Source organism: Acomys russatus, chromosome 23 (assembly GCF_903995435.1).
Source record: "Acomys russatus chromosome 23, mAcoRus1.1, whole genome shotgun sequence".
NCBI lineage: Eukaryota > Metazoa > Chordata > Mammalia > Rodentia > Muridae > Acomys > Acomys russatus.
In genome coordinates, this window is record NC_067159.1 from 46,098,232 (window position 1) to 46,112,456 (window position 14,225).

Sequence of the window (14,225 nt, forward strand, 5' to 3'; positions counted from 1 at the left end):
TTGTTTCTGTGCCTGTCTAGGCTTTTGTTTTGCTTTGTTTTGTTTTTCCATCTTCTTCTTATCAAATTTTGTTGTTACTAACCCAAACAAAAATCATTTATAGTAAAATATAGCTTCCCATACTTAAAATAGTACACCATCCATTAATTACTGTAAGAGTTCAGAACCTTGAGATAAGCCAGCAGACAGTGGTTGTGATTGGTGAACAAATCAAGCATTTTCTCAAAGCCCTATCACATATGACGTGGGTAATCACTAATATGACTGATGAATACACTTGGCTTTATACGGATATTGACTCCACCTTGGCATCAGCCACATAGAGGAAGGTTCTAGGAATGGTATAGTTTATCCAGGGAGATTTCCAGACAACTTTTGGTTGCTTAATATTTAGGGAATTATAAAATTATGTGATGGATTCTGTTGATTTCAAACTGATAGCTCAAGGGGGCTAGAGAGATGGTCCAGTGGTTGGAAACACTGGCTGCTCTTCCAGAAGACCTACTTTTAATTCTCAGCACCCACATGGCAGTTCACAACCATCTGTAATTCCAGGCCCAGGACCTGGACCAGTCTTCTGGCCTTCAAAGGCGCAGTATGTGTGTGATGCAGAGATATACACGCATACAAGCATCCCACACACATTAAACAAAAACAAATAGCTAAAAGTACAGAGTTCAAGAAAGCATAAAAAAATGCAAAATGCAGTACTTTCTGGGACTTTTGATTTTACGATTTTTCACTTTATAAAACTGGCAAAGGCTTATTGCCTCAAAATATATGTATTTATACAAGAATTAGATGCTGAGAATTATATTTGAAAACACATGAATCCAGGTCTGACTAGATATTGTTTATAGTAGGAAATTGTTTCGTACTGTAACGTGTCATGTTTGCTGTATGTATTCTTCCTTATTTTTACCACACAGTGGCTAGGCAACATATAGAAGGCCAAGCCATTAGAATGAGAGACAGTTTAGGGTACAGTTGGCCAGGGTACTACGATGCTCAGGTGTTGTTCTGATACCATCCCTCCTATTAGCTATGTAAGGGACATCATTTCTGAGCTTACATTTAGGAGGAAGTTGCTACAAATCACATGTTTATGCTGCTGGCAAATGATCACTTACTTCCTTGAGTAAACACAAGCCATGAAATTAGCTGTAGGGAACTGGTTTAGTGATGTCTGGCTCTTCCGTTGTTGTGTAATGAAATCATAGGTTAACAGTGACATGAACCTTCTCTAGACACTCGAAATACACACGTGCTACTGAAAAGGACACAGTTAAAGATTGTTTTGCTTATTCAAGAAATAATTGCTTTACACAGAGGCAATTATCATTCAGCCTCATGTTGCTTTTTTAAAGACATTTTTTCTAAAAGTTACTTCTATTCAAATCTTACTTTCTACAAAACTTGCCCCCCTGCAAGTAAAATAGCATCTGTACACTGCACTTATATAGACAGCTGATATCTGTAACAATATTTCTTCAGATTTTAAAAATTACATTAATACTTTGAAATAAGATCATTATTTTTGTTAGAAACATGCTGTATTTCCGAGTCAAATAGTATTAAGATAGTATTTTAGCAAATATTCTCTTTGATCTTGGGTTGTTGGTGCTAAAATCCAATCGTCCTCCTTCCATAAGCTGTTCCAGTGTTGGGGTGGAGGGACAATGGTCTCGCTAAGCAGTGCAAAGACCTTGTGTGACCCCAGCGGCAGGTAGCCTTCCGTGCACTAAGTGCTCACGAACTTCTATCATTCTTTTCTTTCTCTCTCCTTTCATAAGCAGATCAAAACTCGAATACTTAAGCGTCGCCCCTGGAACTCAAAGCTCTATTAATAAAACTGGCTTTTGAAGACTGACAGGCCCAGGAGATGAGCCCAGTTCCAGCATCTGCATCTGTGATCTGAATTCAGCTAATGTTCATTCTCCAGAGACTCAGATGAAAGAAAAAAAAATCAAACAAGGAAGCAGGCAACCGCTCTGAGCGAGGCATTTTAAAGCACCACAGTGCTGTTCTGTTACACAAACTTAAGTGTGTGTACGCGACACACATCTGAGAACAGATCTCTGATAAATCATATTCTTTAAAGGCTCAAAAGGGACCCATGGATTTGAAAAGTAACAACGCTTGAGGACAATAGTGAAGGCAGACAGGCTTTGCGTGTGTTTGAGAACTGCGCATTTCATGCCTTATGCATAATTCTACACACTTTTCAGTACGGTTTCCAAGGTTTATTTTGTGGGGCAACAGTCAGAAGTTAGTTCTAGTGTAGTTTTCAGAAGTTTTTACAGGGTTACTGGCTTGATTTACCATCAGTATGTTTCTTGTACTAAGTTGTGTGGTTTCACCATCTAAAAAATGGATACCACAGCTGAGTTCCCGTGACTGAAGAAAAACATGAAATAGGAGATGGCATTTACTCTCAATAACACCGAGACAACAATTATTTTTTTAAAAAAACATCAGTGTCTTAGGCTGGGGAGATGGCTTATTCAGTAAAGTGCTTGCCTTGCACGCCTGAAGGACTGAGTTCAAATGCCCAGAGTCCATGAAAAATCCAGCACAGTAGTATGTGCCTTCAATTTCAGTGATGGCAAGGTGGGTGGTAGAGACGCACAGATCCCTGGAAGCTTGGGAGTCTGCTACTCTGGCCTCGTGTGATGCAGTTTTAAGCCACTGAGAGACCCTGTCTCAAACAAATGTACAAGGCACCTGAGGACCAAAGTTGTCTTCTGAACTCCACACGTGTGCTATAGAGGCACACAAATACACACACACACACACACACACACACACACACACACATACACACACACACACACACTTTTGAGATTTCTCAGCCTTTATAGGACTAGATTACAAGTAGTCAAATCATATTTGATTTGATTTGAGATTCAAACTGCACTAAGTTTTATTCCTGGGAAAACAAAATTGAAACCCTTAAGGGATGTTTACTTTTCTAATTATAGAAAAGGATATCCAGCCCCCACCTTTCTCTCTTATAGCTTTCTGTTGGAGGAGTCTATTTAAAGTAAGCTATGTTTTGGCTTCCAACCCCAGTGTTAAAAGTTTTGAGTATAAACTCTCTGCTCAGCATCTGTTATTAGTGTCTATGTTTAGCCCATGGCAATCTTAAACACAGAGAGCAGACTGTGGCCTCAGATGCTTACACTTTCTGCAGGACTCAGAGACAGTATTTTCTTTGCATCATTAAGGAAACACTAGAGTATTTTAATAGGTTGCCATTACTTTTTAAAGTGATTTCTTCTTCATTCACGAAAAAGATACTCATTTTCCGGTTTCTATTTATGGAACTGTCTATTACAACTATATTTGGCTAACTACTATATGACAGATGTGTAGAAAGTTTCAGATTCCGAGACTTTGAGTTTGCCCCACCCACAAGGGGTGGGACACTACTTCTTGTTTGGAAAAAGCCAGACAAGGCATGACTTCACAGGGATGTGTCGAGAGTCAGCGGGGGGGGGGGGGGGGGTTATGTTCAGGACTGATAACAGAGGAAACTACAGAGAGCCTTGTAGGTCATCAAAATTAGAAGTGTAAAGTGATGCATGGTTGGGACTCTGAGGAAAAAATGGCAAGAGTAGCGAGTAGGTGCTGTGTTCAAATCGCTTTTGAGATGAGGGGAAGAATAATGTTAGGTCTCAGAGAAGGAGAATAAGATGATAATCATTCTTTAAGAAGAAGGCAGAAATGACTCTGATAATGGAGGCATGGCCTAGCAAAACCTGCCCAGGATGATTCAAAGTCCCACTGAAATGTGGCATCACCTCAGCTGTGGTGCCAGACTTCTCCTTTGACCTGTGGATCAAATTGACCTACCTGTGAGGACAAAAAGGATGTAGAAAGTGGGTCACAGAACCTGCCACAGTCCAGTCTTGATCAGTGGTGATCTGATCCCTTCCTGGAGGGTTTTCAAATGCTGGAAATAGATATGCGCATGTAGGATGCACAGAGGTAAATCTAGGTTGCACTTCAACTTTCCAACTCTAGGGGGAAAAAATCTAAAGATTTGTTTATTGTGCATACAGTGTTTTTACCTGCCTGTCCCCCTGCACACCAAAAGAGGGCACTAGATCTCATTCTAGCTGGCTGGGAGCCACCATGTGGTTGCTGGGAATTGAACTCAGGACCTCTGGAAAAGCAGACAGTGCTCTTAACCTCTGAGTCATCTCCCCAGCCCAAACTCTAGGGAAATTATTCTGACCGCCTCCTAATGCTTCTTCTTAGAAAGATATCCCTCTCCATATGCTGGTATGCCAACCTAGTGTATTTTATCTGTACAATTTGTTATCACTGCCTAGTGATAATTTTTATTTATTCTACTTTAGCCCGAATATGTTTTTAAATCTTGTGCTAGAAAGAAAAGAGTATTATGTAGAAATATTTATATTGCTTTTATTATTTAATTCTGTAGATATAGTTATCACAATGATTTGATGATTATTTTCTTATTCTGTATGTATTATTTTTATTTCCTTGTAGAACTAGGAAAATAATCCCTTTTCCTTGTTTACACATCTATGAACATAAATGTCTGAGAGTGATCTAAAATATTAACACCACCCAGCAGAAGTGGCATTTCCTGTTTGAAAACTTCCATGCTTGGTAACAGTATCCTTGTTGGACTCCGACAAAGGGGGGACTTATTCTTTGAGCCTCGGGAAGTTCTGCAGATCATTAAAAAAAAACCAGACACATTGCCTGTGCAGAAAAAGCCGCTGAATGGTGTGTCATTCAGGATGCAGGGCCTAGCCCTACCATAGCATGCTCTATAATTTTAGACACCACTGTTGTCACAGTGTATTAGTTGTCCAGTACTACATGAGAAATGACTCTGAGTAGGTGGTTTTAAACAACATTAAATATATATATTATATAGTTTCCTTGAGTTGGGAACTTGAAAAACGGCTTATGTGAATAGTCTAATTCATGAGCCTAGAGTTGAGATTTGGACAGGTGCTATAGTCCTCTAGAGCCTTACCTGGGATGACTAGATTCAACTTTAAGGTAATTTGCTTACTGGCTGGCTAGGTAAATGCTCAGTGGTGGTGGAAGATCTGACTTCCATGGGGCTGTGTGAGGGTCTTAAGAACACGAGTCCATCTCCCCCTGAGATCAGGGAATGACTACAAAGGAGAGAGGCTGCAGCATCTTCCAGCTCCCTAAATCATGCACCAGCGACTTCTGGTCTCTGTGGGTCATAAACGTCAGACACCAAAGAGCTCTACACAAAAGCAGGAATAGCAAGTATCAAAGAGCACTGAGGTGGCTGTCGCAACTTAATACTGTGTGTGTTCTGAGCACATCTTCTGTGAAAGCCTGAAGGTGACACTACTGTTAGAGACAGAAGTGGCTTAAAACTATGGTGATAATTTGGTCGTGCAGTAGAAACACCAGGAAAGAAGAATCTTAAACATACACATATGTATATGTGTATGTATATATATTTATAATTAGGTGCAGTGAACTTTTGTACATTGCAATTGTGGTTCTTAATACTTCACAGCTTCTGATGGCCATTTCCTGTCTGTCCTCTTATTTATGATCCCAAGGATGATAAAATTAATGTGATGGTAGCAATAGATTTACTTGCAGATTCATAAATATCTAGCATCAAACAACAGCTAATATTTTAAATCTAGATTTTCATAGACATTAAATGTAAATTTTCTTCAAAATGATAAACACCCTTTTCACTAGAAAAGAGGTAAATATGAAATGTTAGAATGATAAAGTTTTGAGAGTATAAATATTTCACAAAGTTAATACAAAACTGTTAAAGGTAAATAGACAACTTTAATTTGTTTAATTTTGATGTTCATCACTTGAACCAGTGGCAGACTTAAGAGACTAGAAATAGTGAGTAGATTCACTGGCCACTTCCATCCAAAATGTGTGAGTAAGGCTTCATAATTCTCTGCTTAATGATTGTATTGGTAGTTTTATTAGGTTTCTTTTTCTGTTGCTGTGTAACAAATACTACATGTTTGGCAGATTGAGTCTCTTAACAGTCTTGTGCTTACACCACCCCATGGTGTCCAAGACGCACTACCATCCAGAGGTCTGATGCCGGAAACTCTATATCCAAGCTCATCTGGGTTCTGAAGAAGTTTCTCTCTGAAGCTGGAGAACTGAGGGGTCTTTCTAGCTTTGGGTGACAGGCTACCATCAGGTCCCAGAGCCTGGGTCTTCCTAGCTTTGGGTGACAGGCTACCATCAGGTCCCAGAGCCTGGGTCTTCCTAGCTTTGGGTGACAGGCTACCATCAGGTCCCAGAGCCTGGGTCTTCCTAGATTTGGGTGACAGGTTACTATCAGGTCCCAGAGCCTGGGTCTTCCTAGCTTTGGGTGACAGGCTACCATCAGGTCCCAGAGCCTGGGTCTTCCTAGCTTTGGGTGACAGGCTACCATCAGGTCCCAGAGCCTGGGTCTTCCTACATTTGGGTGACAGGTTACTATCAGGTCCCAGAGCCTGGGTCTTCCTAGCTTTAGGTGACAGGCTACCATCAGATGCCAGAGCCAGAGTCTTCCTAGCTTTGAGTGACAGGCTACTATCAGGTCCCAGAGCCTGGGTCTTCCTAGCTTTGGGTGACAGGCCACCATCAGGTGCCACAGCCCATCAGCATCTAGACCACTCCTTCTTGCCCTGTGAGATTGTCCACCACAGCTAAAATCGTCAAGCTGGCCAGGACTAGCTCTATTTTCATGGATCTAAGAATTTTACATAGACTTTGTAGTATAGTTTTGGCAGCCACACCCATCACTTGTTGCCATATACTATTTGTTAGGTGAAGCAAGTCACTATTTTAGTCACAGTCAAAGGGATGTGAAGTGTCTCATGAGAACAAGAAAAGGCATGCCCACTTAGCAGTGACTATGTTTAAATTGATGAACACGTATATAGAATGAGAAATAATACAACCCATTGTTTCTATCTAGAATAGAGGGTGTTAAATTATTAACGTATATTAAAATCAGAAACTAGATAGCAGTCATTTCAACTAAACTGCTTGGGGAGTAAAGTCAAGGTGCAGCAACTGGCATTTGCAGATAGATGTTGAATATTGACCAGAAGTGAAAAGGTGTGTGTGTGTGTGTGTGTGTGTGTGTGTGTGTTTATGTGTGTGTGTTCCTGTTTGAAAGAAGTCTGGAAGTCCTGTAGACCACAGTCCTTTCTCTCCTTTCCCTCTTTTTTCCCTTCTGTAGGAAGAAATCAGAAAACTGAGTGGGGCTACTTAAGAAAGCAGCTTCTATCCCTGGACACAGGGGTTGGAACAGGGATAGGGTTGTCAGAGTCAGCACATGCGTCCTGAGTCCTGAGTGAGTGTCCAAGAATGGTTGTTGGTATCCCAGCTTTGTTCCTGACTCATCCCCATAGGGGTTCATGTGTGTATGGAGGTGGCATGTGTTTCTATGGAGACCAGAGGTCAACATTAGGTGTCTTTCTCAATTGGCTTTTTACCTTATTTTGTAAGGTAGGGTCTCTCAGTGAACCTGGAGCAGCCAGTTCAGCAACACTGTCTGGATCGCGAGTGCTGGGAGACCTGCTCATCCCTACATCCCCACTGCTGAGATTGTAGACATGTGGAACTAAGTTTTTACATGAGCACTAGGGATATGAACCCTGGTCCTTTGGCTTTGCAACAAAAACTTCATTGACTGAGCCATGCCTGAAGCCTCAATCCTCTGTTTTCAGTATAATTCACATGGCACAAAATTCACTCCTTTAGGTTGTAAAATTGGAAAGGCTTTTGTATATTTAGAGTTGGGCATCCATCATGTTTTCTAGTTTTAGAACATTTTCACCCACACCCAAGGTATTCCACTGCTCAGTAGCTTCCTGTCCCCATTCCCCTGAGACATCTGTATCTCTGCTTTGTGTTTGCTCTGGACACGTCACATTAAGGGAACCACTTACCATGTTCCACTTTCCTAACTATCTCATTGAGGAGAAACAGCAATTATCTTTAATTTATCAGATTTATGGCAGTACTTTTTCTTGTTTTCATTACCTGGCTGCCATAAATACTTCCAGATATAAGTATTAGCTCATTGTCCAGGGTGGTTTTACGTCAACTTGACAGAAGCTGGGGGCATCAGAGAGGAGGGAGCCTCAGCTGAGAAAAAAAATGCCTCCATGAGATCTGGCTGTCAGGCATTTTCTTAATTAGTGATCCGTGGGGTTAGCACAGCTTGTTGTAGGTGGTGCCATCCGGGCTGGTGGGATGGCATAAGGAGAGCTGGGTGAGTCATGAGGAGTGAGTCGGTAAGCAGCACCCTGCCATGGCCTCTGCATCAGCTCCTGCCTCCAGGGTCCTTTCTCACTGCTTTTGATGGAGAACAGTTTACAGAACTGTGATTGAGATAAACATTCTTCTATACATGTTGCTTTCGGTCATGGTGTTTCATCACAGCAGTAGTAGCCCTAGCGAAGACACGCATGCTAAGTACAGTGATGTGTTGCACATTTGTAAACTTCTTGAAAGCAGCTTGATTTTTCCGGGACAGTGAAGGCAGACTCATTGCTTGAACTTCCACTAATGCTGACAGGATTACGGTTACAATATGTTCAACCACACTGTTGCTGTTTTTATCCTCTAATTAAAGAAAAAGAGAAACTGTGCTTTTTGTGCAAGTTAGCTGTGTCTTAGAAGCACCAGCTATTTCTTATTTCTTTTTCTGCTGGTAAATTACCTTCCAAACATATTCATATATGTGCTGGAGAGCTAGTAATTTGAGGTAATCTTTTAAATACAATATTTAATGCTGACTTGCCCAAATAAATAAGTTATGAGTCTAGCTGTATACTTCATTTTTGTTTCACAAGTATTTGTGATAGCAAATAGCATTAACTGTTCTTGTAACATAGCCTTTATACAGTGTGAACCTTGTGGCTGATGATATGGTTCAGTGGGTAAAGGCAGGAGAGTGCCAGTTCCGCACCTGGTCCTCTGCTGACCATATATGCACCATGGCAATGCATCCCCCTCACCTTCCACACACACTATGGAAACCCACGCATGGACTCAAATGATGATGGTGACAGTGGTGATGATGGCAACAAGACTTGAAAGTGCATTTTAAAGTTCTTAAAATTCAATGGTGTGCCATTATAGACAAGCCTTCATGTCCCGCAGTAAGAACAAGTAGCTGAGAGTTGGGTTACTCTGTAACAGAATTCATGGTGGGAAGGTTCGTTGTCACCCTTTAAAGCTTTACTGCGAGGGAATCCTCAGTAGGTATTTCACACTGTAAACAGCTGACATTTGCAATATTTAGGTGTATTGTGCCTTCCCCTGGCTTTATAGTTTCACCTCAGTGTGATGAACTATTTGATGTAGCACTGTGCAAAGATGCTGAAATTAGGCTGCTTTTGTTTGTGGTTCAACCATGTGCCAAGCTCTTACCGTCTCTGTACTTTGTATCTTCAGATACAGCATGAGTAGACATGTTGTAAAGACTGAATATACATAAATCCCACTGTGCATAAAGCCCTTAGTATATGGGAAGCATTGCTAACAGTCACCTTCTGGTTGGGCCCTAGGAACCATGTGGGACAGCAAAGGTAGCTAATGACTTAGGCAGAATCTTGTTTATGATCCGTCTCATTCAGTGACTGTGTGATGATAAAAAAAAAACTGTGTGTGTTTGCATGCGCGTACATACAGGCATGTATATATTTAGACACATGGGGGTGTTCTTGTGGTTACAAGTACTCATATGTGCGTGGCTGTGGGGGTCTATGTGTGTACCTGTACACATCTGTGTGCTCACACACGTGCACACACACACACACACATATGGAAGCAAGCAAGAGGTATCATTCTCAGCAGCCATCTACCTTGGTTTGGTTGCTTTAGTTTTGTTGTTTGGGACAGGACCGCACATTGACCTGGAGCCTGTCAACTTGGCTAGACTTAACTCTGCTTCTCCGGAACTGGGATTATAAATGCGCACCACCATTCCACGGCTTTTTGACACACAACGTACTATGTCTCCAGACCCAGGGAATACGTAGTTTCTGTTATGAAATTCTTCATTATAACACATGGTGAAAATGAGTTTTTGTATATTCCAGCTTTTTGGGGCAGCACTCTTCCTCTTTCTCTGCAGGGTTTTCCAGGTGATGTTGGAGACAGAGGCCCCGCTGGTCTGGATGGCAGTCCTGTGAGTACCTTGCGATGGTCCATCCTCACATTCAAACATCGCTTGTGACCCGTAGCAACCGCATGTGGCATCCATATGAGCGTATTTACAAGCAGCACAGCTGGGAAGATTCCACACCTCTGTGCATGCGCCACTTTGTTGTTTTTCAATATGAGAAATAACACAAAGTTGTTTGGATAAAGCTCCAGCATGTCAGGCAGTAGGTAAAATTCATTCCTTTAAGCCTGTTTGAGTAGCTCAGGTAAGCAGGACTGCAGCACTGGCCTTCACGTGTGAAGGCACTAAGCAGGCCTCTTAGTTCAGTCTTCCACTTAGGAGTTGCTCATATGTCACCATCCAAGAATTGTCACATTACATCAGAAGCGAGTGGGGTTGGCGTGCTGGGTTTTCAGCGCTGCAGAAAAGTTCCTCCGCTTTTTCCAGTCTGTGCCATATGCATATGGTTTGCACCACATTTTCAAGTGATTAGAGCCAGCACAAAAATTCATGCAGTCTAAATCATGAATGGTTCTTGTATTTGTTTATTTGTTGGTCAGTATCACAAAGGGTATAAATAGCTTTTTTTTTTCTTTTTAAAATTCTTTTTTTCCAAATTAGCATTAGTTAGATATCTTGTGTCTAAGTCATGGATGGGGCTTAAGAGAAAAGTAGAACTGAGTCAGATTATGTTACTAAATATTTGAGTGATATTTTACATATATTTACCAACCTTTTCTTGCTCATGATTTTTAGGGGGTGCGGGGCTTCTGATTTCAAGTGTAATGAAATAAGCAGCATTTGGATTTTAAAATGCGTATGCTGTGTACCCACAGAGCTCATGTGAACCCACTATTTAGCTGCTTGCCAATTTTATATCCCTGAAATCTATTAAAGCTGGACTCAGCATATTTAAATATGATTTGTAAAGTATGTTCTTTATTTAAAATGTAGTATAATTCTTTAAGCCTTTAAATACAAAAGTAAACTGGATGTTTTCAGTTTGGTTTATAGTTTTGTTTTGTTTTTTTTTCTTCTTCTTCTTCAATATTCACCACATCTATGTTTCAAAACTTAAATCAAGGAGTGTAGAAGATCATTCCTATAAATTTGGTGACACATGACATTATGATTTTTATAATAATGTAAGCAATATTATTTCTGTTTTTAACATAAAAATAAAGGTAGATATTTAAAACAATGTACTTCAAAAGATGTAGGGTTTTTTTAGCCTATCTGAAAATACTCTTTTAACATTGTTATATACTGATCACCTGTCTTTTCATACAATATACAGGCCAGTTATGTCTGCAATGCTGATAGCTGATTGCATTTTCATCTTTTCTTAAGTACATAGAAGACAATGAGAATTACATTCCCTATAACCTAGAAGGTAGTTCTAACACCCCAAAGCACTTTTCAAAGAATAAAAGTAATTTATTCTTTCGACATATTGTTTCCTGGAAATCTGTGTCATCATTTCTGAAAACCGCTCTGCAGTTTGGAATCTCAATGCACACACTTTGCACATTTCTTTCCTAACAGGGGCTTGTAGGTGGCATCGGACCTCCTGGGTTCCCTGGTCTGACAGTGAGTATCACCACACATAGTGCTTATGAAAAAGCTTATTGGGCAACTTAAATCGGTAGCCAACTTAAAAAGCCAGCCAAGTAAGTTTTTATGTCATTGCTGGACATGAACCCAGATTAAATACATTTTTCAAACAGACTAGTAGTACAAATCAAGAAGGTAATTGCTGCTTTTGTGATAAGCTAAAATAGCTTTCTTCTATAGATTGATGTACATATGCATGGATACACTTATAACCCCTTGTTAGAAGGCATTAGAGGGCTCAGTTTATTCAAAGGTGTAACATAGAACAGCCACTAGCTCTTCCTTTGAGAATTCTGTTATCACTCACTTGGGGACCAACAGATGCTTATGTTTCCTCTGCCTCCAAAGCATTTGCTTTCTTAATTACTCTAGAGATGTGCTCTTCTCTGAGTGTGGCAGTCATGGTTGAAATGCCCAGAACTCAGGCCTTTCTATAAAGTACTCATATGGACCGTTATGCACTGCCAGTGGCTTCTTTGGCTAATATAATAGACGTGTGTCTTTCTTTGACTCAGAAGTCCTCTGCTGCCCATAGCTTGTGGGTTCCTCTTTTGCCCTGGTGCTGTAGTCTAGACTCCCTCAGCTAGGTTGCCATGCACCTTCCATCTGCTCTGCCTTCTCTCAGAGGTGAGTATGGTGGGTAGGGAATAGCAAAGGACCTTTAGGTTGCCTTGGTGAGCTGAAACTCTCACAAAGCCACCACACATTGCTTCCAGGAGCCTGTGATTTTTCAGGGCATAAAGGTTCTATATGTACAGCTCAAATTTTAACTATACTCTTCTGATTTAGTAAGTGTTTTTTATATCTCCTCATCCTAGAGATGTTCTTTTCGAATCACAAAAAAAGTAAAATAAGATAGCATATATTCATCTTGGCATGTCAGTCAGATCGAGCATGTTTAAGACAAATTTAACTACAATTACATTTATGAATGTTATATTGTCTATGAAAAATAACACAAAGGAAGACTTTCTTCACAAAATGTCCCTCTGTCATTTAATGGATTATTTCTGAGCAAGCTCCAAACATAGAAGGAATCCATTGTAGTTTTGAACCTGACATAAACTTTAAGTAAACATGAGTTTTGAACAAAGTAAGCAATGAATGATCTGATGAGCCCCGTAGTCACATAAACGACTGTTTCCTATTGACAGAGTCTGCATTGGAAGCAGTGGTGTGCTGGCCTTGACTATTTACTAAGATGGAAAGTACAACCCCATATTTCAGGATTAAACATGTTAGGAATAATTTGTCTCCTTTATACTTCACAAACTTTAAGATGCTTCCAAAAGCACCAGTGTGGTGTTTTCCAGTCTGAAATTTGTATCCTATAAGTATATGGAAACATATGCCCACACAGTAATGAAATGTTGGGAACTAGAACTCTAGAAATTTCTGTATAAAAAACGAAAATAATTTTAAATTTAATTCCTTCAATATCAGTTCCAAATTTTATCTGAAAACAGTTAGGTCACATTTGTTAGGTTGCCCATCTGAAAAAATGCTGCAAGGTGAAGGTCATGGACAAAGCCTGACTAGATAGACTGGGGCAGAATGAGAAGGCTTCGGAGAGTTTCTAGAGCTTAAGAATTGAGTCTTGGTTGATATTTCAGTCCTAGCAATGGCAGCAGGGTCTGTCTCCAAGTCTGTCATCTGCCATGGGATCCCTTCCCCCTGCCTGGGCTGCCTTGTCAGGCCCCAGTGGGAGAGGATGCACTTAGTCCTGCTGTGACTTGAGGTGCTGAGTGAGTTGTTACCTCTTGGGGCCTTCCTTTCTCTGAGAAAAAGAAGAGGGGGGAATGGTGAATGGGGATGTGAGAGTGAGAGTGGAAAGAAAGGAAGGAGGAGGCTGAGATCAGGCTGTAAGATTAAATTAATAAATTAATGAAAAAAATATAAATCTTTAAAAAATAATTGAGTAGTGTTTTAAAAAAAAAAAGAAGAAACGTTGCTAAAAGTAAAAAAAAAAAAAAAATGCTTTCAATTCTTTTTTTTTTTTAACTGTACCATGCTCTCTTTCTTACCATAATGAGTGTTTAATGATGTCATTCTTACCACTTCTCAGGGAAGCGTTGGTCCCACAGGACCGATTGGACTTCCCGGATCTCCTGGCCCAATGGTATGGCTCTATTTGCTTACTGATGTTTCTCTTTGATTTCTCCACAGTGTCACAAAAATATCACCTTTTGTATTTTTTAGGGCCTTTCAGGAAATAGAGGACCACCTGGAATCAAAGGTGATAAGGTGATTTCAATATTAACATTATCACAGAGATAATTTCTCGCCTTAGTTGGTTATTTTGTTCACGTCAATGGGAATTATTGAAATGTTTGCTTTATTTGTAGGTTCTAATTTGTATTATATTATTAGTTTTTCTAAGAAGTAGGGAAAACTGAAAAGGTTTTCTTCTATAATGAATACTTGCCTTCCTGTG

General features: G+C 40.3%; 1 protein-coding gene and 1 long non-coding RNA gene across 2 annotated transcripts in view; both read left to right on the forward strand.

Annotated features, from left to right (window-relative positions):
* Col24a1 (collagen type XXIV alpha 1 chain) overlaps positions 1 to 14,225 on the forward strand; it is a 266,714-nt gene that overhangs the window by 62,808 nt on the left and 189,681 nt on the right. The window contains exons 13-16 of the mRNA XM_051165699.1: positions 10,148 to 10,201; positions 11,723 to 11,767; positions 13,857 to 13,910; positions 13,991 to 14,035. Of these exons, the coding sequence (XP_051021656.1) occupies positions 10,148 to 10,201; positions 11,723 to 11,767; positions 13,857 to 13,910; positions 13,991 to 14,035 (198 nt within the window). The remainder of the gene's footprint in view (positions 1 to 10,147; positions 10,202 to 11,722; positions 11,768 to 13,856; positions 13,911 to 13,990; positions 14,036 to 14,225) is intronic.
* On the forward strand, positions 6,114 to 6,701 carry LOC127206406 (uncharacterized). Its single transcript, XR_007832793.1, has 3 exons — positions 6,114 to 6,304; positions 6,353 to 6,448; positions 6,641 to 6,701. It is a non-coding gene; the product is annotated as an uncharacterized LOC127206406 (long non-coding RNA).